Here is a 21,693-nt window from a genome sequence, read left to right as displayed (position 1 = left end):
CAAAACCAATTATCACCATAGTGAGATGTGAGAAGCAGAAATCACACAAAACTTGAATGCTAAACAAATAACAATCACTTGAGCTTGAGATGCAGCACAGAATCTGATACTCAGGCATTTTAAAAAAACCCAGGCATTAGAAAAGAAAAAGAATCCAAAAACAGTGCTCTGCACCGCAGCCAGGGAGAATGGTCCTACTTGGAGCCTCTGGCAGAAAGCTCCAGGGGAGACTCGAGGTTGATCCCTCGGATTTTGGAGTCAGGGATACAGAGGATCCAAGGCCAGCTATACCCCAACTGAAAAAGAGATACTGGCAGCCTACGAAGGAGTTTGAGCTCCTTCAGAAGTGACTGGCACTGAAGCACAGCTCCTCCTGGCACGCCGGTTTCCCGTGCCAGGATGGATGTTCAAAGGCAGGGTCTCCCCTACACATCATGTAACTGATGCTACATGGGCTGCACTAATTACATAACAAGCTCGAATAGGAAATCCCAGTCCAGGAATTCTAGAAGTCATCATGGACTGGCGAGAGGGCAAAGATTTTGGAATGTCACCAGAGGAGGAAGCGATGCGTGCTGAAGAGGTCCCGCCATACAATAAACGGTCAAAAAGTGAAAAACAGTGTGCCTTGTTTACTGATGGGTCCTGCCGTATTGTGGGAAAAGAATCAGAGATGGAAGGCAGCTGTATGGAGTCCTTGACGACAACTTGCAGAAACTGCTGAAGGAGAGGGTGAATCGAGTCAGTTTGCTGAGGTGAAAGCCATCCAGCTGGCCTTGGACGCTGCTGAACGAGAAAAGTGGCCAGTACTTTATACTGACTCATGGATGGTGGCAAATGCCCTGTGGGGGTGGTTGCAGCAATGGAAGCGAAGCAACTGGCAATGCAGAGGTAAACCCATCTGGGCTGCTGCACTGTGGCAAGATACCACTGCCCGGGTGCAGACCCTGGCGGTGAAGGTACTGAGAGACGGTACTGAGAAGAGACAGGTCACTGAGGAACACGAGACCAACCAAAAAGTGGATAAAGCTGCTAAGATTGAAGTAGCTCAGATGGACTTAGATTGGCAACATAAGGATGAATTATTTTTGGCCCAGTGGGCCCATGACACTTCAGGCCATCAGGGCAGAGATGCAACATACAGATGTGCTCATGATCGAGGGGTGGACTTAATAACGGACACTATTGCCCAGGTTATTCGTGAGTGTGAAAAATGTACTGCAATTAAGCAAGCCAAGCAGTTAAAGCCTCTCTGGTATGGAGGACAATGGCTGAAGTACTAATATAGGGAGGCCTGGCAGACTGATTACATCACACTCCCACCAGCCCACCAAGGCAAGTGCCATGTCCTTACCATAGTGGAAGCAACCACTGGATGGCTGGAAATGTATGCTGTGCCTCACACCACTGCCCGGAACACTATTCTGGGCCTTGAGAAACAGATTTTGAGGCAACACGGCACCCCAGAGAAAACTGAGTCAGACAATGGGACTCATTTCCGGAATAACCTTATAGACACTTGGGCCAAAGAGCATGGCATTGAGTGGGTATATCACATCACCTACCATGCACCAGCCTCTGGGAAAATCGAAAGGTACAAATGGGCTGTTAAAAACCACACTGAGAGCAATGGGTGGTAGTATTTTCAAGCACTGGGATACACACTTACCAAAGGCCACCTGGTTGGTCAACACCAGAGGATCTGCCAACAGGGCTGGCCCAGTCCAGTCAGAAATTTTACATACTGTAGAAGGGGATAAAGCTCCTGTGGTGCACATAAAGAATTTGCTGGGGAAGACAGTCTGGGTTATTCCTGCTTCAGGTAAAGGTAAACCCACTTGTGGGATGATTCCTTTTGCTCAGGGACCCAGATATACTTGGTGGGTAATGCGGGAAGATGGGGAAGTCCAATGTGTACGTCAAGGGGTTTTGATTTTAGGAAAAAACAGCCAATGAACTGAACTGTACGCTGTTGCCTGCTATGTAGCACTTTAACAGGCCATCAACTAGATATCTTCAGGTCACCAGCAACCCTGACTTCCCTCTGAGTATCATCCCAACAAAGAATGAAATTTGACAAAACCAGACGAGCTCAGCAGTGACCAGACAAATTCCGCAGTGTCATCAGCGGGCAACAATCCAACACTGCAGAGTCTCTCCTGCTCTGAAAGACTGTTACAAGAGATGAAGCCCAACATAACAAATCAGATGAACTCAGCAGCTTTACAGAGACTGGTCCATGCGCTAAGGAATGATACTTCTCTCTCTGATGCCTAAGGAATGATACCTCTCTCTATGAGATGAGTGATGGTATATTGAAAAATGTGAGATCTGAGCATGATATGAATGGTATGGAATAAGGGGTGGATACTGCCCTGGGTTCAGCAGTAGCAGTCATTTTTCTCCTTCTTAGTACCTGGTGCAGTGGGTCAGTGGGTGGAATTCTTTTGATTCTTCTCTCCATCCCTCCGTGAGCAGGAGGAGGAAGAAAGTAGGGGGAAGGGAATGAGCGAGCAGCTGCATGCTTCTGAGTTACTGGCTGGGCTTAAACAACAACATACACAGATATCCATTATTTTAGGACTACTGCGGTGCTTTTAAGAACCAGAGCGTGTCCTCATATGTCTATATTTTCTCTCATAAGGGTTTGTATGACATATGGTGCACATGTAAAAGCAACAAGGTTTTCATAGCTCACCTGAAAGTCCAGGTGAGCATTTGTTTCACCATGCCTTTTCATCCTCTCTTCCTCAAAGCCTAACTTCCTAGATGGCTAAAAGAACTGAGTGACTGGGATGAGGGTTTACATTATCCATTTACAGACTGTGATAAAGCAATTATGAACATGGCTATATTCTGCCCTATTACTCTTCTGGTACTGGCAACTTTAAAAGCTAGGGTGAGACTTTTTCTAAAGAACTGCTCTCTCTGTTGATTTCAGTCATAAAGCTGTTAAGACTTTTTCAGAAAAAAAGTCCTGTGTGTAACTACTGGTATAGATTTCACATGCAGAAATACAAAATGTGATAAAAAAAAATCATGACTAGTGTTACTGTTGCACATGAAGAGTTCTGATCCATTACTGAGTGACTAGCTCTCTTAAAAGACCTAAAACAAACAAAAAAAAATAAAAAAGGATCCCACCAGAGCAGTGTGAGATAGCAAGCACAAGATCAGTAATTTCTTCCATCCAAACTTATAAGAATACAGTAGAGAGACACCTTCATGAGCTTCCTAGAAGAAATAAAATCTTTTTTTTTTCTTAATGTTTAAGTAACCTTCAGTATAACAATACAAACCAGTATGGTTTGCTATCATGTCAAAAGCAGGACTCACAATGTTTCAAAACATTTAGTGTATCTGAACACATAAATGACCTTGAAATGCAGTAGCCAGTCTGAAATTAATCAGTGCTCAATTGACTCATGTGAGTCATGGAAAATAATTTGACACAACTGCCTAAGCTTAGGAACATTGGTAAGACACCAAAACAAAGCTGGAAGTGTTTTGCTGATGCTGAAAGCTGCATATTTATTGAATAAGTAGCAACAGCTATGCTTCTGAAGACAGTGTTGTAAACAAAGCTGAGTTGTGGACAATATGGAAACAGTGTTGAACTGCTGATGGACAATTACTTAATTGTATTACTTTTAGTTACAGAAATTTTTACATTCTAACTAATAATGACCACAGGTCAATCAGAATGCCAGAAACTGTGTATCTCTACAGAGTGGCAAAACCACAAAAAGTTTTTAAAAAACTAATCCTCTGGTTTCACTCCTACTTTCAGCTTCTCTATCATATCCCTACAAACTGGTTGTCTCAACACCTTTTCTTTCTTATGACATTTTACATATCACCTCCTGATCTTGCAGTTAAATCCATACTAGTGCACAGGGAAAGAAACTGAGCTTCCCATTATAGAACAGGAAGAAAGAAGTTTAAAATGCTTTGCAAAAGCAGTAGTAGTGCTTAGGCTCAAACGTGGCATCAAGATGTGCTTTTATATGGTTTGTGTAAAGATACTCAGTGCTGGAGCTGGGCAAAAATGCCATGGGCACTGCTATTGTTGGCATTAGAGCATACTCGTTCATTTTCTGGGTTCCACTCCCTTTTTTAATTAAAGAAAAGATGTTTCCACTTGCACATGAGAAGTGGTAACAGGCATTCTTTTATAAGGCTAGACCTGACTATATGCAAGTGGTCAGACACCCTCTGCACCTGCCCCAGCACCACAAGATAACAAACACATTGAAACAGTGTTGTCATCCTAATGCCTCAAAGTAAGGTCACTTTCTCAAAATCTAGAAAAAGGTGGTGATGTTGCTTCCTAAAAGCCATCACAGTCTAAATCAGACACCTGCATGTAGCCTTATAAGTAGGAGGCACCTCAGAACTGTATGAAGCAGTATTGTTTGGTAGTCAGAAATGCCTTTATAAATCCATCCGCAGGTCCTGAAGGAGCTGGCGAATGAAGTTGCTAAGCCACTGGCCATCCTATTTGAAAAATCATGGCAGTCAGGTGAAGGTCCCGACAACTGGAAAAAGGGAAATATAACCCCCATTTTCAAGAAGGGGAAATGGAAGACCCGGGGAATTACAGACCAGTCAGTCTCACTTCTGTGCCTGGAAAAATCTTGGAGCACATTCTCCTGGACAGCATGCTAAGGTACATGAATAACAACAAGGTGCTTGGTGACAGCCAGCATGGCTTCACTAAGGGGAAATCCTGCCTGACCAATTTGGTGGCCTTCTATGATGGGGCTACAGAACTGATGGACAAGGGTAAAGCAGTTGACATCATCTACCTGGACTTGTGCAAAGTGTTTGACACTGTCCCACACGACATCCTTCTCCCTAAATTAGACAGATACCAATTTGATGGATGGACCACTCGGTGGATAAAGAACTAGCTGGATGGCCACACACAAAGAGTTGTGGTCAATGGCTCAATGTCCGGCTGGAGACCGGTAACAAGTGGTGTCCCTCAGGGATCGGCGTTGGGACCGGTCTTGTTTAACAACTTCATCGCTGACATGGACAGTGGGATTGAGTGCGCCCTCAGCAAGTCTGTCAATGACACCAAGCTGTGTGGTTCCGCTGATACACTGGAGGGAAGGGATGCCATCCAGAGGAACCTTGACACACTTGTGAGGTGGGCTGATGCCAGCCTTATGAAGTTCAACCATGCCAAGTGCAAGGTCCTACACCTAGGTCGGAGCAATCCCAGGCACAGCTACAGACTGGGCAAAGAAGAGATTCAGAGCAGCCCTGCAGAGAAGGACTTGGGGGTGCTGGTTGATGAGAAAATGAACATGAGCCGGCTGCTGTGTGCGCTCACAGCCCAGAAAGCCAACCGTATCCTGGGCTGCATCAAAAGGAGCATGGTCGAAAGGGGTGATCCTGCCCCTCTATCTCTGCTCTTGTGAGACCTCACCTGCAGTATTGTGTGCAGTTCTGGTGTCCTCAACATAAAAAGGACATGGAACTGCTGGAACAAGTCCAGAGGAGGGTCACGAGGATGATCAGGGGACTGGAGCACCTCCCGTATGAAGATAGGTTGAGGAAGTTGGGGCTGTTCAGCCTGGAGAAGAGAAGGCTGCGTGGAGACCTCATAGCAGCCTTCCAGTATCTGAAGGGGGCCTACAGGGATGCTGGGGAGGGTCTCTTCATGAGGGACTGTAGTGACAGGACAAGGGGTAACGGGTTAAAACTTAAACAGGGGAAGTTTAGATTGGATATAAGGAGGAAATTCTTTCCTTTTAGGGTGGTGAGACACTGGAATCGGTTGCCCAGAGGGCTTGTGAGTGCTCCATCCCGGGCGGTGTTCAAGGCCAGGTTGGATGAAGCCTTGTGTGGGATGGTTTAGTGTGAGGTGTCCTTGCCCATGGCAGGGGGGTTGGAACTAGATTATCTTGAGGTCCTTTCCAACCCTAACTATTCCATGATTCTATGATTCTAAATCACACCAACATTTTCCCTTTTCATAGGAAAAGACCATGCAAGGATGCTTGATACTAGCATTTTACGTACACTTGACATGAGAAACAATCAAACACCACTGAGTAGCAGAGTCTGTCTTCAAAGCATACAAAGAAACACCTCTTACAGCAGACTACATACAGCTCATAAGACGTACTAAGGGAAGACTTCAAATAGCTGGCTAAATACCTCCAACCTATTTCCAAAAAGTCGTATTTATTGTGAGTCCAAACCAGACCTTACCGAAGGTTACGTGAACTTCAGCAAAAAAGGCATAGCAAAAAAACCCCAAGAGTTTGATAACCTTAAGAATCAAGTGAAAACCTAAAAACCACCCTTTCTCTCCATAAACTACTTGAGAGAAAATATATTCCAATACTGAACCCCAAAATGCTTATAGTGACTGACACTTTCAAAGAACCTAAACCAATGCTAATAAGTACATGAGGACACCAGGCTTATCAACAGGTGAAAATGCTCCAAAACTGCCTGGGAGGACCCTCAGCAAAGCACAGAGCATGAACCTGCCTGCATACACAGGACTCATTAGGTGGCTTCCTTGCAGGAACCTGGAAACAGATACCTCCAGGAGTGTGATGGTCTTCTTTGGAGACAGGTGAATTTCCATGCAGCAGACCCAGACTCTTCTAGAGTATTTACTTGAGGAGCACCCTATATGCTGTGGGAAAGTCTGCCCCATGTAGATCCCTGGAAGTTTCCCCAGGCACCTTCTGGAGAGTGTTTGCCTCCTCTGGAGACATGTGAATTCCCAGGTAGCAGCACCAGATTCCTCTAAGGTAGCTACCTAAGGAGTTTTGTTGATGTTAGAGGCAGTTCCATTCCTGTGAGCTCCTCATGACCTTTTGTAGGCATCCTCCAGGAGCACTTTTGTCTCTTCTGGACATAAGTGAATTCCCAGGCAGCAGCTCCAGACCCTTCTAAGGTAACTTATCAAAGACCATTATGTATGCTGGGCAAAGATGCATGCCCAGTAGCAATTTTTCTTTGATCAAACTTGTTTTTTTACTTATTCTTTTTCAATAATTTCTTTGTATGGGCCTCAGGGATAGGGAATGAGATAATAATGGAGATCCCCACTCTGATTCCGGATGCTTAGAATAAGGAGCTTCAAGAAAGCATTCCTGAAGCATTGAATCACATAACACAATGCACTAGATAACTTCAAAGTTTTTTTCAAGAATTAAAATAAATAAGCAAGTAACCCACTTCTTACATTTCATATGTATGCCATACAACTTCCTAGGAAAAGCCTTTCCCTTAAATCTCCACTACAGTATCCCTACAGAAGCATAGAAAGGAAGAATTAGCTATCATACAGGGAAAACCATGGAATTTTTAGTAATCTATCAAAACTCATTATCTCAAAATTTGTTTTCCTTTAAGATATTTATGTACCTCCATTACTTCATGCACTGATTACTACATCTTAGGCTTAATTTCTTTTTGTACGTAACGTAAGGAAATTTTTTTTGCTGTTGTTTAAATAGGACACTTCCTATGTTATACAGCATTTTAAACTGTAAGGGTACATTAATCTGTCTTCTGAATTGCAATGCAATCAGATTCATGCCTTGGCAGTTAATCTTAGGATACTTACTAAGGACATCATGAGGAATGATGGTATAAGGGGAGGGGCATTTGTTTTAACTAAACAGTTAAAGCTGCTGAACCACTTTTCTGGATTTATCCTATTCAAAGACACCTTCCTGAAACTGGTAGCTGGCAAATTAACACCTGACTTCACATGAAGGTCTTTTTCTTGCTCATCTTCAAATTTCTTTCAACACCAACATGCCACGAACATTCACAATGGAACAGACTCATGAAAACTTCTGTCCATATCAAGTTTAAATTTCAACACTCATCAGAAAACATTCACACCAAACCTAGAAGACCACTCTGGATCCCAGTAACAGCTTATAAAAAGCAGTTTCAAATTCTCCTTGCAGAGCTAGATGAATTATTAGCATCATGACTACCAGAAAATAAAATTATCATCTGAGCAGACTTCTGTTGAAACAAGAACTTGTGCAGGGGGGGAGGGGGGGAAGGAATGTGGAGAGACGGAGGAGAGAGGAGACGGGGACAGGACCTTCCTTCATGGTAATGTTCCACGTCAAACTAAGGTACAGTGTGATTGCCTTCTGGTAAGAATTCTGTGTTTGTGACTGAGTAAGTCATCACATGAACAAGATCAAGAGTTGCAGAGACATTGTTCTATCTTCAACTGGTTTATAAAAATCCAAAGCATTTGGAAATAAAAGACTACCCCCTTAGAGCTCATGACAAAAGCAGTATTAGTGTTCTCAATCCCATCTCATTTACCTTCAGAGTAAAAGTTCATCTTGAGATTCTGACCCCTGATTGTGATAGCCTTACATCAGGCCATGAGCAATCCACACTGAGATAACTGTTGAGACCGAAGACCAGAGTTTCCACATTTGCATGGGGTGAAGACTCAAGTCACTAAAACACAGTCCTAGATAACAAAGGCTTTGTATAGCTGCAACAGAATACATAACTACAGCAACACAGGTCAGGAGAAAGCTACCAGGACCATCATGTATTTGTCTCCGTATTTTCCCCATTAGCCTAGGTCCTACAAAAAAGCCCAGTGGAGGGAGACAAATGCAAAATTTTACAGAAACCATGCACAAGCTAACCATGTCCTCTGTTGTCTAAGAAGGATGAATGGTAGGTCTGAGAATGGAAATGTACATTTTGTGAATAAGGATGAGAGTCAGAGTCTTAACTAGAATAGATATTATATCAGTAGTTCCGTTCTTTTTCCACCACACAGATTCATTAGGTATGCCAAACCCTACCTAAGAAATGGTAAGCTTTAACACCACTTTTGTTCTTGCAATTTTTTTTATATAAAATATCCACCAACATGAAGGCTGTATTAGGCCAAGCAGAATGCCATATTAAGTCTGACCTCATATAAAGACTGCTTCCCATTTTTCACTGAGAGGTGTGAGGATAACAAAGAATGGATACATGCAGAAACACAGCAGAAATTATCTGCAGCAATTACAAAGTCTCAGTTTAGTTTCTCCTTACAGTTGAACAGAGAAGTGTTACCAAAAGGTAATACAAAAGACTTTGCTCATGCAAGTAGGACCTGTCATGACACAGTATGCTCATACAACCTTGCATCAACAAAACATTACAGCAGGATTGTGACAGTCATCATACCCAATGCTCCCTAACCAACAAGCTGAATTTATGAAGATTAGAGAGTATTCCTGGTGAATAGCAATGGACATCTTTTGATAGTTCAGTGCAAGCCAGATGCACCTCTCATTCACAAAATTCAGGCTGCTGTGTGAAGTAAAGTATAATAATGTAATTCCAGGTTAGAAATAATGAGAAAACACCACGGAATTGATGAAGTTGTCCTACAAAAGGACAAGACAGATGATTTAAGAAAGATGCCTTTTTTTGGTCAGTCTATTTTAGTTTGGGGGGTTGCAGCATATCTTACAATCAGTCATTTGCAGAAGGTATAAACAAACCCAAGGCTTTAATACAGACAGCTTTGGGAATTACATCATTATGATCAACAAAGCCTGAAACAAACTCTGAATTTCTGCTTACAATATGAATTGTCTGTATTATGACATTTAGAGGTCCTTCCTCTGACCTGCCCCAGGCTTCAGATGTCTTGGACAACTGCATCAATTACCTTAACTAGAAGCTAGAACTGGCCTTGGCAAGACAGGAAGCAGGCTGAAATTACGATAACACTTTCTCATCTTTTCCTTCAAGGGAACAGACTTGGACTACAGAAGCAAAAACGTGGAGAAGGAAGATTTAGACACATGGCTTGGAACAAAGAAGGGAAGCTGCAGGTAAGCAAGAAGCAACAGAGGCAAAACTGATATTTCCTTGCAGCACTGGATTATATCAATCAGGCACACATAAAAGAAAGTGATCTGAAAAGGAACAACATGCACACACTCCTGAAAACAGCTCATTAACAGAATACAGAAGCCTACAGGATTCTGAGTTTAGCTCATGGGACACCAGGGGAAAAACAAAACAAAAAGCCCAAACCAAGAAAAGAAACAAAAAAAAACCCCAAAACAGCAAAAAGGAACAACACTAAGGCAGGGCAGTGCCACTGCATTACCTGAGAGGTTTCTACACCTGTGAAACCAAGAACAACTACACTAACAGAGCATCTGAGTAGTATTTTCAGTTGCAGATAATTTAGTAAACCCAAGCTTCCTTCATTCAGATACATTTTAGTTAATCTGGACTCCATCTCACCCAAGGAAGACTGAACATCATAGAATCACAGAATCATAGAACAGTTAGAGTTGGAAAGGACCACAAGATCATCTAGTTCCAACCCCCCTGCCATGGGCAAGGACACCTCACACTAAACCATCCCACACAAGGCTTCATCCAACCTGGCCTTGAACACCGCCAGGGATGGAGCACTCACAACCACCCTGGGCAACCAATTCCAGTGTCTCACCACCCTAGCAGGAAAGAATTTCCTCCTTATATCCAATCTAAACTTCCCCTGTTTAAGTTTTAACCCGTTACCCCTTGTCCTGTCACTACAGTCCCTCATGAAGACACCCTCCACAGCATCCCTACAGGCCGCCTTCAGATACTGGAAGGCTGCTATGAGGTCTCCACGCAGCCTTCTCTTCTCCAGGCTGAACAGCCCCAACTTCCTCAGCCTGTCTTCATACAGGAGGTGCTCTAGTCCCCTGATCATCCTTGTGACCCTCCTCTGGACTTGTTCCAGCAGTTCCATGTCCTTTTTATGTTGAGGACACCAGAACTGCACACAATACTGCAGGTGAGGTCTCACAAGAGCAGAGTAGAGGGGCAGGATCACCTCCTTCAACCTGCTGGTCACGCTCCTTTTGATGCAGCCCAGGATACGGTTGGCTTTCTGGGCTGTGAGGGCACACTGCAGCCGGCTCATGTTCATTTTCTCATCAACCAGCACCCCCAAGTCCTTCTCTGCAGGGCCGCTCTGAATCTCTTCTTTGCCCAGTCTGTAGCTGTGCCTGGGATTGCTCTGACACAGGTGTAGGACCTTGCACTCCTCGTGGTTGAGCTTCATGAGGTTGGCATCCATGCTTCTGAGAAGTACATTCTACAAACTTACACTAAAATCTTTAATGTTTGGGACTGTATTTTACTCCACCAGCCTGCCTACTGTCTGACTTCCAGGACTGAATACCATTTCTTCAACATTTTTTATATTCTGTGATATTTGTAACATTGGGGTTTGTCCAGATTTACAATGCTATCTTTAAAAATGCACACTAGTTAAAAGAAAAAGGAAAAAGAAAGTGCTTAAAGGTAAGTCATGCATATACCAAAGCTGCAAGCCAGGCCATACATTTTCACTGATCATATGGTAGCAGGACAATACGTGCTTCCAGGAAGACCAAAGCTGAACAAGCTTGGACTGATTAACAGAGCCCATGGAATTTAAGAACAAAAACAACAAAACCACTACATATACACAGTAGTACCACAACAGACCTAGAACCAGCAAGTCACAAGCACAGAAGCCTGATCAAGCTAACACTGGTGAGAAAAAGAACTTACACTTTTTGCAACTGAAATGTAGTATGTCTGGTACTAACCCAATGCATGTTTCCTATACATAAGATTTACCTAAGTATCTTAAAGGCAGGCCTCAATGAAACAGTCAGCTTTGTAAGCAAAGTCATTTCCTTGCAAATAAAATTTTGCTTGCAAAGTTATTTGCCCACAGAGATGAAAAACTAAGGCCAAAGTTAATTTGGCACAAAATCTACTGCAGTAAAATGAGGCTATTTAACACCTATTTTAATCAACCATTACAGAATTTCCACATTCAGGAGCTGTCACCTAAATGTATCCTTAAGCAGTTTTCTCAGCAGTAGTTTCAGCAGTGGCAAAATCTGAACAAAAGGTTAGTCCCATCTGGTATGATACCAAGCTCTTTTTATCATGCACTATGAAAACACCTTATATTTTATTGAATAAGCAGACATTGATGTTGGAAGCCTATTTTCATGGCTCCTTCTGCAGGGATGGTATGGCCATAATAAAAGCATGAACTTCACACAGTATAAATATCTATGCTATGGTGTGTGGTGTAAACCACACTATTTTTTTCCCCAAAATAAAATAAAATAAAATAAAATAGAATAAAATATTAAACTTGGCAAAGCTGTAGGACAGGCCACTAACAGAAACCTCTTCAGGAGGGGGAAGGAAGGAATACTTTCCCAGATGTACTGAAGACTGTTATCAACCTGATGAGTCCATGACATTTTCCCCTAGTGGCCCAAAAGAGCTATTAAATGGCAGTTCTAATGGTCGTTTTACCTTGCTTAGGCAGCTATAATGAAGGACTAGAGAGAGCTATTGGCTGGATTCAAAGCAAACCCAACCAACAGTTCTTCCATCACCTCTCATTAGTCTTACCCAAGGAAGGTAACAGGATATTTAAACATGGCAAATACTATGAAAAGTACCAACACCGGATTCACTTATAGCACTCTCAATATTGTGCAAATTTCCTGAACTAGAGATAGTATGTAAAAATACAGTTCCTTTGGATAGAAGATTATTACTTTGTCACTGATGCAGAAAAAGAGCATTTCTGAAGCAAAAGCTCCTTCTCAGCAGCCTCACAAACTTGTACCTGTGAGAAGTATCAGTGCAATTGGACGCCAAACAGTTCCTCTTAGAAGCTAATTTTCTACTTGTCCCCTACTTGCTTGCCTCTTCAACCTGACAGATCCCTTTTTTCCCCCCTAAGATAAAACAACTTTGTAGAACCATTTTATAATAGTTAACATCTCCCGGTCTTTGTCCAATTTCAAACTATTGATGTATCTAAACATTAAGAATGGCAAAAAACTACTGGATAATCCAAGGAGATCTGTTTGGAAGAGAGATTCTGACACATCACTTAAACAAATCAGCATGTAGAACCTTAAGCTTAAGTAGTGAATAGAATGGAGAAGGGGAAATTAGCATCTAAAGCAGAGTTACAAACAATTTCTTTATTTTGTGGGGAGGGGACGGAGAAGTGGAACACACTTCTCATCACATCCTTTGTACAGACTCCAGATCCCACTAATTGACTCATTCTGATTTTCATTTTTCTGTTAAAAGGTTTAAAGCATATGGTGTATCTACACTGGCACCTTGCTCAAAACTTTAACATCCTGATTCAGGCTGATTCAGGTTTTGAAACCTGTCTCTCTTAAATTTCCCCCAATGCCTTAACAGATGATCAGACGACTTCCTATGTATCCTGTTCTATGATACACAGAATACACAGAAACACTGGGTTATACTCCAGCCTTTAAATATGAAATCATACTTTCATCCTCTTCTTTCTTCCTTCCTCTCAAATCTTGACAACAGAATTTTTTCACTATCACAAACCTCACAAATTAGTAGCTGTAGTACACTGGAAAGAATCTTTCATACATTCATGATCACTACTAAGGAATTGCCTGGATTTACCAACTAGTAGAGGTTACACAGTATGCCATACACAGTTTGGACTAACATCCATAAGAATAAGACAACAGTAAATAGCCAGCTGATTTCTAAGTGTGTTTTACTACAATGAAGACTTCAGAATGAAGACTCAGAGAGACATCATCTTCAGACAACTCTAGAATGTGATCTTCAAAATATTTAACAGTCTCATTAATAAGGAGATCATTATCATAACTGAATTTAGCATAATGTTTGTTTTGTAACGTGTATAGTCATGATTCATGAAGTCTGATAGATGTATGATGCTCCAACATTTCTGGGAAGATTTCAAAGGACATTTACAACGGAAACTGTTCCAGGGTTGAAACTACAAGCACCATTATGTCACCAGATATTTTTCAACAGACTTCCGAAAGGATAAATGAGTTCTACTGACTATGGAGCTCAACCAACCAGCAAACTGACTATAGGCATCAGTTTCCTATTTCTTGCAAACTAAACAAAATAAATTATTTAAAGAAAAGGGGGGTGGGGGGGGAAGGAGGATAAAACAGTATCTCAAGAACTTACCTTCAGACTTCAACTTAGTAAGAACAAAAATCAGGTAGTTGTTGAAATCTGGATACTGATTGAGTTGTTCTAGTTTCTGAAGAAAGAAAGTGTTAAGGAAAGTTGAATCTTCATGCACAGCATTTACAGCTTTCTGGATACAAAGATTATTAAATCAGTTATACATTGCTGCATTGCTTCAACCAGCAGTGAATATAAGCTCACAATACACGAACTATGAGACATCTAAAAAGTTTCTGTAATTTTCTTAATGAAGCAATTGCTTTCAGTTATGAAGAAATCTGAAAATAAAATAAAATCAAGGGACAGACACAGAAAACAAGAGATCCTTAAAAATATTTGTAAAGCCACTAAACGAAGCTTTCTCCCTACAGTTCTGGATTTCAATATTTAGACTTAGAAGCCCACAAAATCTATGGAATCCACTGAGACACAATCCCGTAACACATTTTTTCCCCTCCACAATAAATAAAAGCATTCCAGTATTAAAATGCAACAACTATGAATCTGATAAGCTACTAGTTTTAAAATTAGACATATGCTTTTTTACAATGCTAACTAGCCACAGCCTGAGCTTGCAGCAATGGGAACCTGTTTAATCGCAAATGTACAGACAGTTGTACCAAGAAATTCATGCTTATCCCCAGTTTCATTAAAAAAACAACAACAACAAAAAACCCACCAACCCAAAAAACCTAAAATGACAAAAATCTCCTTAACTGCAGGAAGAAATTAATTATGTCCCTGAACAGCTGTGAAAGTAGGTAGCTGTTTCTCAAAAAATTGTCATTACTTCGGCCCCAAATTTCCCAGTATTTTACCACTGCTTGGCTAGAGCACGGATCTGGCATTCTTCTTGTATCCTGTTCTCACACCGTGGTACTAACAGGTATTCAACAGCAACATTTTAACTCAGTACAGTGTCACCTCTGAGTTACTAAACACACTACCTATCATTAGCATGGCAAACAATCAAGAAAAAGAAGTAAGGTTATTTGCTCCACTGGCATTTAACAAGCTGTTTAGCTAAATCTCTAAACATTCAAAGTAGCTAAACCTTAGCCAAGTACATGTATGTTATGACCTGATGGCCCAGTAAATCCCTTCCAGTTATAGAAGATCTACTTCCTTCCCATGACCAACAATCAGTGCCTCAATCACAAGCTTAATGAAACTTGATTTTGGATATTTGGGCTGGCTGGAACAAGTACTAACTTTGCTGGAGAAGCCTGCCCTTTTTCTACTTAGAGTAAAGAGTGCTTATGAGAGCAACAAGCTCCTTTGCTGTGAAACACACAAAAGATGAAATGCGAAGAAGAGGATGGTTGGGGCAATAACAATGGTCAGGAAAAGTAATACAGAACACTCCACATGTCTCCTAGAAATAAAAAAACACATATGCAGAGACTGTTGTAAAAGATGCCAAGCCAAAGAGCTCCTTCAGTAACAGCCAGGAAGTAAGGTAGCACATTTTAAAACATCTTCTTCTCTAAGCTTCAGAGACATAATCCCCAAAACAGACAGCCAAACATTACTAACAACTGTGAATTTCAATGGATGAAGTAAGAGGCAGCAGCAGAAGTGAGAAGAACTGAAATAGCAGTATTTAGCTGAAACCTAGTGAGAAAACACTTAGTTGGTCTGGGAATCAAAACCCAGTTTATTGACCATACTTTCTTAACAACTTCTTCACTCACTTTAATTTTTTTACTCCAAGAAACATCCAATATCTTCATTTGAAAAATATCTGAAGCCTTACTAATTCGTAACTTTGTTAACAATAGGTTCTGGCTAACCTATACTCCCCCACTTGGCTATATTTGAGTTCTAAGCACTCAAATGTACTAAACCAGTCAAAGAAAGAGTCTGACAGAATCAACTCACTGGTAATCTTACAAAAAAAAAAAAAAAAAAAAGACTGAAAATATTTTAAATCCAAAACCATTAACCACCACCCTGCTTTGGAATGTTACAAAGTAGCACTCTACAATACAAAAGCCATCAGATTATTTTTTTTTAATGGAAGCAATCTCAAAGGACATATATATATAATTTTTTTAATTGTAGAACATGATCTGTCAAATTCTAGTAAACCACCTTCTCAAACTCATGTATAATACAACAGTAAAAATGTGCCACTTCTCTAACCTTTACAGACCAACATCCAAAGACCTGTGCTTTCAGGGAGGTATCTCAGCACAGCAGGGAGTTTACCATTTAAAAAGAGTTTCAAACATCAGTTAACAGCACTTTTGTTCAGTTAACTTTTACTCATCTTCAAGACATACACCATCACCTATATTGCCCTTCCTGCACTTGCACTGCTACTTTTCAATAAGCAAACTACATGCTACTAAATTATTTGAAGCAGAGCTTTAAAATGTAATTCCACAGTAAAGCTACACTATAAACACCATTGCTGTAAAAACTTTCGTATTTTAAATACTAAAAAGCACCAGTACAACTCTGGGGCATTATCAGAACACTCAGACACTTCTGATTTTTCAAAGAAAGCAGTAATATCTTAAAAATGTGAAAGAGCTGCAAGAACAAGATGACTGAGATGAATACTATCACCTTCCAGGTAAGAGCAGAAGCCTTCCCAAGCTTGACCACATCTGTTATGAAAGCCTACAAGTGAAACAAACTTGGCTTCAAGCTAAGCTCTTAAAATAATATAAATATACATATATGCACATGTACATGTTCTTACCCACTTAAATAAATTCTGCTGCTTTATGAAGACCTTCAAGCAGGTGTCTTTTTAAAAAAATAGGATCAAGATGATAAACTCATACTCTTCAAAGAATTTCAGGACTTCTAATTACATTTACATGGCTAGCTCAAGAAGCAGGGAACAGTAGATGACGGCTTTATTTTTCAATACCTATATTTCAATTAGTCTTAATTTAAAATTCTGCTATGTCAATATTTTTTCCCTAAACCCTTGCTACTTCATCACTTCCACAACCAAGAGAGACGTAGGGGAGTAAAACCCCCAACAATCCACAACGTCAACACCAAACGTGCCGCAAAGCAGCAAAAGGAACCACATACAGGAGATTTCCCCCTTCCCGTTAGCTTTAACGAGTGTAATGAGCAGTGTTTCAGGCTTCGGCTTCTAGGCATGCAGAAGCATACGACGTAGCGAAGCGCGCCGTGTCAAGAGCCAGTAGGCCAATGAAAGCGCGCAGGCAGCGGTTCGGCCGGCAGAGCTCCCCCACCAGCCGCGGGTTTCGCCTCGAATCCCAGCGCCGAATCACCTCGGGAGGCCCCGGCTTTGCCGCGCCGCCTGCTCAGCCCGAGGGCTGCGGGGCACCCCCGGCCGCTCGGTGGGATCCGCTAAGGCGAGGGCCGCGCTCCCGCCCGGCCGCCACTGGGGGCTGGGCGCTGGCGGCGGCCCAGCGTGGGAGAACCCGGGAAAGCGGCTGACACCGGCGGGGCCGCGTCAGAGCCTGGGCTTTAGAGGAAAAAAAATAATCACACCCCCCCCGGCAAAAAAAAAAAGGGCGGGGGAGGCAAAGAAAACCCCCACAAACAAACAACAAAACCAAACCTCAAACAACGCCACAAAAAAACCCAACAAAAACCCAACAAACCCACCCCTTGGCTCCAGGCTCGCAACAGGTGCCCGAGCCCCGCCCGGGCAGGGCCACCCCGCGGCCCACAGCCACCCCGGCGGTTTAAACGCCGCGCCACGGCCTCCCGCCCTGGCCGCGGTTCGGCCCACCGCGCTGCGGCGGCTCCCCAGGCAGGGCAGGGAATGCCCGGCCGCCGCCGCCTGCCGCAGTGCCGGCGCGCCGCCGCGTAGGCCGCACTCCCCGCCCCGGGCCTCCCCACCACTCGCTAGGGCCCCCGCGGCCCCGGACAAGGATACTTGTTGCACTGCTCTCTGCGTGGTGGTGTCCGGGGACTGGGACTCCTTGAGCAGCTGCAGGATCTGCTGGAGCCCCTGCTCGTCAGGCTTCCACTCGTACTCCATCTTGGCTAGCTGGAAAACACCAGACAACAGGCGGCCGCGGTTAGCGGTGCGGCAGGGCCCAGGCCGAGGAGGCGGGCGGAAAAGCAGGCAGGCAGGCCCGATGGAGGGAGGGAACGGAGGAGGGGAGGGTCGCCGCGCCGCCCGTCCCGCTCTAGTTCTCGGCTCTGCAGCGCGCACGCCGCCAGCCGCCGGGCCCACCCCCCGAGGCCGCACGGAGGGACGACACCGACCTGCTCCCGCTGTGCTCCGCGCCCAGCAGACTGAGTCACGGGGAATTTGTAATCCGGCCCGCAGAGCTGCCGCGCGTCCTCCTGGGTCCTAGCGCCGGGCACGCCTCCGCCCGCCCGGGCCGCCTCGGGCCCGCCGGCGCCGCCGTCAGCCTTTTCCCGGTGCGTCCCACACCGTCAGGAGCCTAAGGACGACAAATCGCGGACCCCTCAATCCCGGCCGCTGGGAAACGGGGCTCCTTCGCCCCAGCCACCCACCGCGGGACAGAGAGGAACCTCCGGCAGCCGCCACAGCGCAGGGGGGAAGCGGCGGCCCAGCCCGGGCCCCTGCGACAGCCGCGGTCGCTCACCGCAGGGCCTGGCAGCGAGTGGGGAGACTGCGCCAGCAGAGGAGAAGCGGGGGTGCGAGAGCAGACCCAGGAGTCAGGAGCGTGGTACTTGCGTTGCCGTCTGCTGTTCTTGTACGTGATTTGGCTGGGTGCTGAGCAGATCTCAGAGGCTCCCAGTTCCACTTGTAAAGAGGGAACCGAACCAACCACGCAAATAGAGGAAAGGGGGGCAGGGGAGGGAAACTCAGCCATTGAATGCCTAGCGTATCTTATCCTTAGCTTCAGTATATATCAGGGGAGATCTCAGGTCAAATTTTAGACATGCGTGTGTGTGTATATATATATATATATGTATAAAACCACGTATACATTGCATTTTATATATGTAGCTATTTTAAAATATTCTACATATGCTAATTGGCAAAATATGAACACATGCTGCTTAAAACCAGCCTGAAATATGAAAATGGAAAATAGTAATACCTTGGCTTTTTCAACCCCACTTTTAGTCACCTTGTTTGTAAACACTTGACTGTATGAAAACTAGTTTCACTTTCTGCTGCTCCTGCTGCAGTGCAGAACTCAGTATGACTGCTGCACATTACAGCCTTAACAGCTGCTCAGAGACATGGAGGACAGGAAACACTAGTGTCTCCCAAAGGTTCATCCCAGGTAATTCGCTGTGTGGCAATTTGTGTCATATACCCAACACTGACAGTCAGCTGTCTGGTCTCAGGTGCTAAGCAGCATCCTGAGCCAACTTCCCTTCTATTACTATGAGCCACTGTTCTTGAAGAAGACAAAATCAGTACTGCAGAGACTCAGGCAAAAAAAGCAAAAGGAACTGTCACAGGCAACAGGACAGGCAGCATACTTATAGTATCTACATACCTGGATAATGGGAACGGTGAAAGAGGGTACTTGATGAGTCAGGAAAGCATGTACACTGGAATAAGAAGCAGGAAATGGCTAAATAGTAGAGAAGTATGCTACACAGCACACAAGACAAAACCAAAAAAGAGAAAAAATGTTATTTTAAGAAGCAAAAAAATAGAATATGTTTCTTAAACTCTTCAATTTAAGCAATTGCTGAAGTTATCACAGGGCTGTTTGGGAGACTACTACAGCGGCATACCTTTTGAGAGCTTATTGCACTGAACTGGCTATAAAACAAGAGTCAGTAAGGCAGGTGCATAAAGGTGCACCACCAGTTTTTAGGAAAGGTTTATACAGCGTTTTTGTGACCAGGGTGGATCTCTGCTAGTTATGTGGACCCACGCCATTAAAACTGATGTTATTGGTATACACTGCATGAGGACAGTTCTCCATAGTGAAGCTTGCACAGTTGGAGCAGATGAAAGCTGAGGTTCAAAAAGTCAGGGAATTTCTAACTTGGGCCTCATTTCCCTAACTCCTGCCTTACCAGGAAGGCTGTAGATACTTGATTATCTTTGAGACTTCTGGCCCACTGTCAAGTTTGTTTGAAACTGATTACAGCTTCAGAAGTTATTAGTCAGAAATTACAAGGATTACATTTGTCTGATTTTATCAGGAAACCATCTGCACTAGACAAAAATAACAGTAAGTATGAGAAACGAGGGAAGAGACCAGAAAGGAAGGTTGAGAGACAGAACAGGAAACAGCAGGAAACAGGCCATGGATCCATAACTACAAAAAAATAGGTTTCTTTTCCAGGTATGTGACCAGAATTAAATCCTGGCAATATCTTTCTGCAGCACAGAAAAAAAGGCCTACAAATCAGGAGCATAAATAGGAGCATCTATAGTTAGTGAGGACATAAAAATGCTTTAGACAATTGTCCCCCAAGATAGCTTCCTCCTTAGGATGAATAGGTACCATACTAGAACACTGGACATTTCAATATGGGAGGCAAATAAATCTGTAATGTGATTGGCTCTCCACCAAACATCAGCTTGGTGATGGACTTTTCCTGAGAGTACCTACAGTTTTAACACTGTACCTGCTCTGGAAATCTGCAACAGTGTTGCCCCTGAGAAAGGAAGAGCTTTTCTGGCTCCCAGTTGTGGCATTACTGCCCACAATTTCATGGCTTCTTTTCCCAAACGTAATAAGTGCTATTTCCTTTAGCAGATAATGTCTGTAAAAGCCTGCACTGCTGAATCCCATTGAGCAGATGAAATAGTACATATGATAACCTGACAGCCTGTAATTCCACTCTTCTGACAGAAGTATGTTCCTTATTTAATGAATACCTCTACTCCTCATGTATCCACTGATCATAGAGGAAAGAGTAAAGTAATATAGTTTCCATATATGCAAAGGCACAAAATCACCACACCACTAGAGATAAAATGGATGACAGGCCACAGCATGCACTAACATTTGATGTTTGGTAGAACAATTAATAAAGACTTAGTGCAAATTAGGTTTACAAACATCAACACATAGGCTTATGAGTAAGAACTGAAAACCAAGTCTATTACTGCTGTTGGGTTCAGTTAGATACATGAAACTGTCAGAAGCAAAAAGCTGTTAAGCTCTCACCAATTTGGAAAACATCAGGAGTGCTTTGAATTCTACTTTGATTGGATGAAACAGCATTCTTGTAACTCATTAAAAGTCCGTCTGATTGAACAAGTGCTAGACAGTGCAAAACTGCAAAGATCTCTAAATTTGAAATGCCTTTGATCAGCTAATATTCTGGACAACGATACATTCGGATCCATCGTCTCTTCAAGCTTGCTGTTACTTAATTTCCACAGCTAGAGATACCAAGTGGAAAAATACTCTGTTGCTAATGATTTGCCCAACTGTAATCAGACATGCTATATACTAAAATTGCAGTAGATGTTCTTACTGCTGTGAGTTGTAAAACAATCTGAAGCTGAATGAGCGGTTGCCTAAGAATATCATCACCTCCTGAATTTGTGGCAGAAGATACCAGAGATCTATCACCTGAAGTATCAAATTGTAAAACCTCTTAAGACCTCCCACACCTGGCTTGTTTGTTTGGGGTTGTGGTTTGGTTTTCTTGTTGTTGTTTGTGTGTTTGTTTTTCCTTCCCCCCTTCCTCTAGGACACAAGGTTCTTTCTCCAAATTTCTCCAAAAGTACCTTTC

At 43.1% G+C, this 21,693-nt stretch overlaps 1 protein-coding gene across 1 annotated transcript in view; it reads right to left on the bottom strand.

The window, feature by feature from the left end:
* TNPO1 (transportin 1) overlaps window positions 1-18,432 on the bottom strand; it is a 67,338-nt gene extending 48,906 nt beyond the window's left edge. The window contains exons 1-3 of the mRNA XM_065661227.1: window positions 18,268-18,432; window positions 17,933-18,046; window positions 14,056-14,131 (exon numbers count right to left, since the gene is read on the bottom strand). Of these exons, the coding sequence (XP_065517299.1) occupies window positions 14,056-14,131; window positions 17,933-18,037 (181 nt within the window). The 5' untranslated portion in view covers window positions 18,038-18,046; window positions 18,268-18,432. The remainder of the gene's footprint in view (window positions 1-14,055; window positions 14,132-17,932; window positions 18,047-18,267) is intronic.
* Between the last annotated feature and the right edge of the window lie 3,261 nt (window positions 18,433-21,693).

This window comes from Lathamus discolor, chromosome Z (genome assembly GCF_037157495.1).
Source record: "Lathamus discolor isolate bLatDis1 chromosome Z, bLatDis1.hap1, whole genome shotgun sequence".
In the NCBI taxonomy this organism is placed as follows: Eukaryota; Metazoa; Chordata; class Aves; order Psittaciformes; family Psittacidae; genus Lathamus; species Lathamus discolor.
Note: the sequence above shows the minus strand (reverse complement) of the source record. Positions and strands in the feature narration are given on the sequence as shown.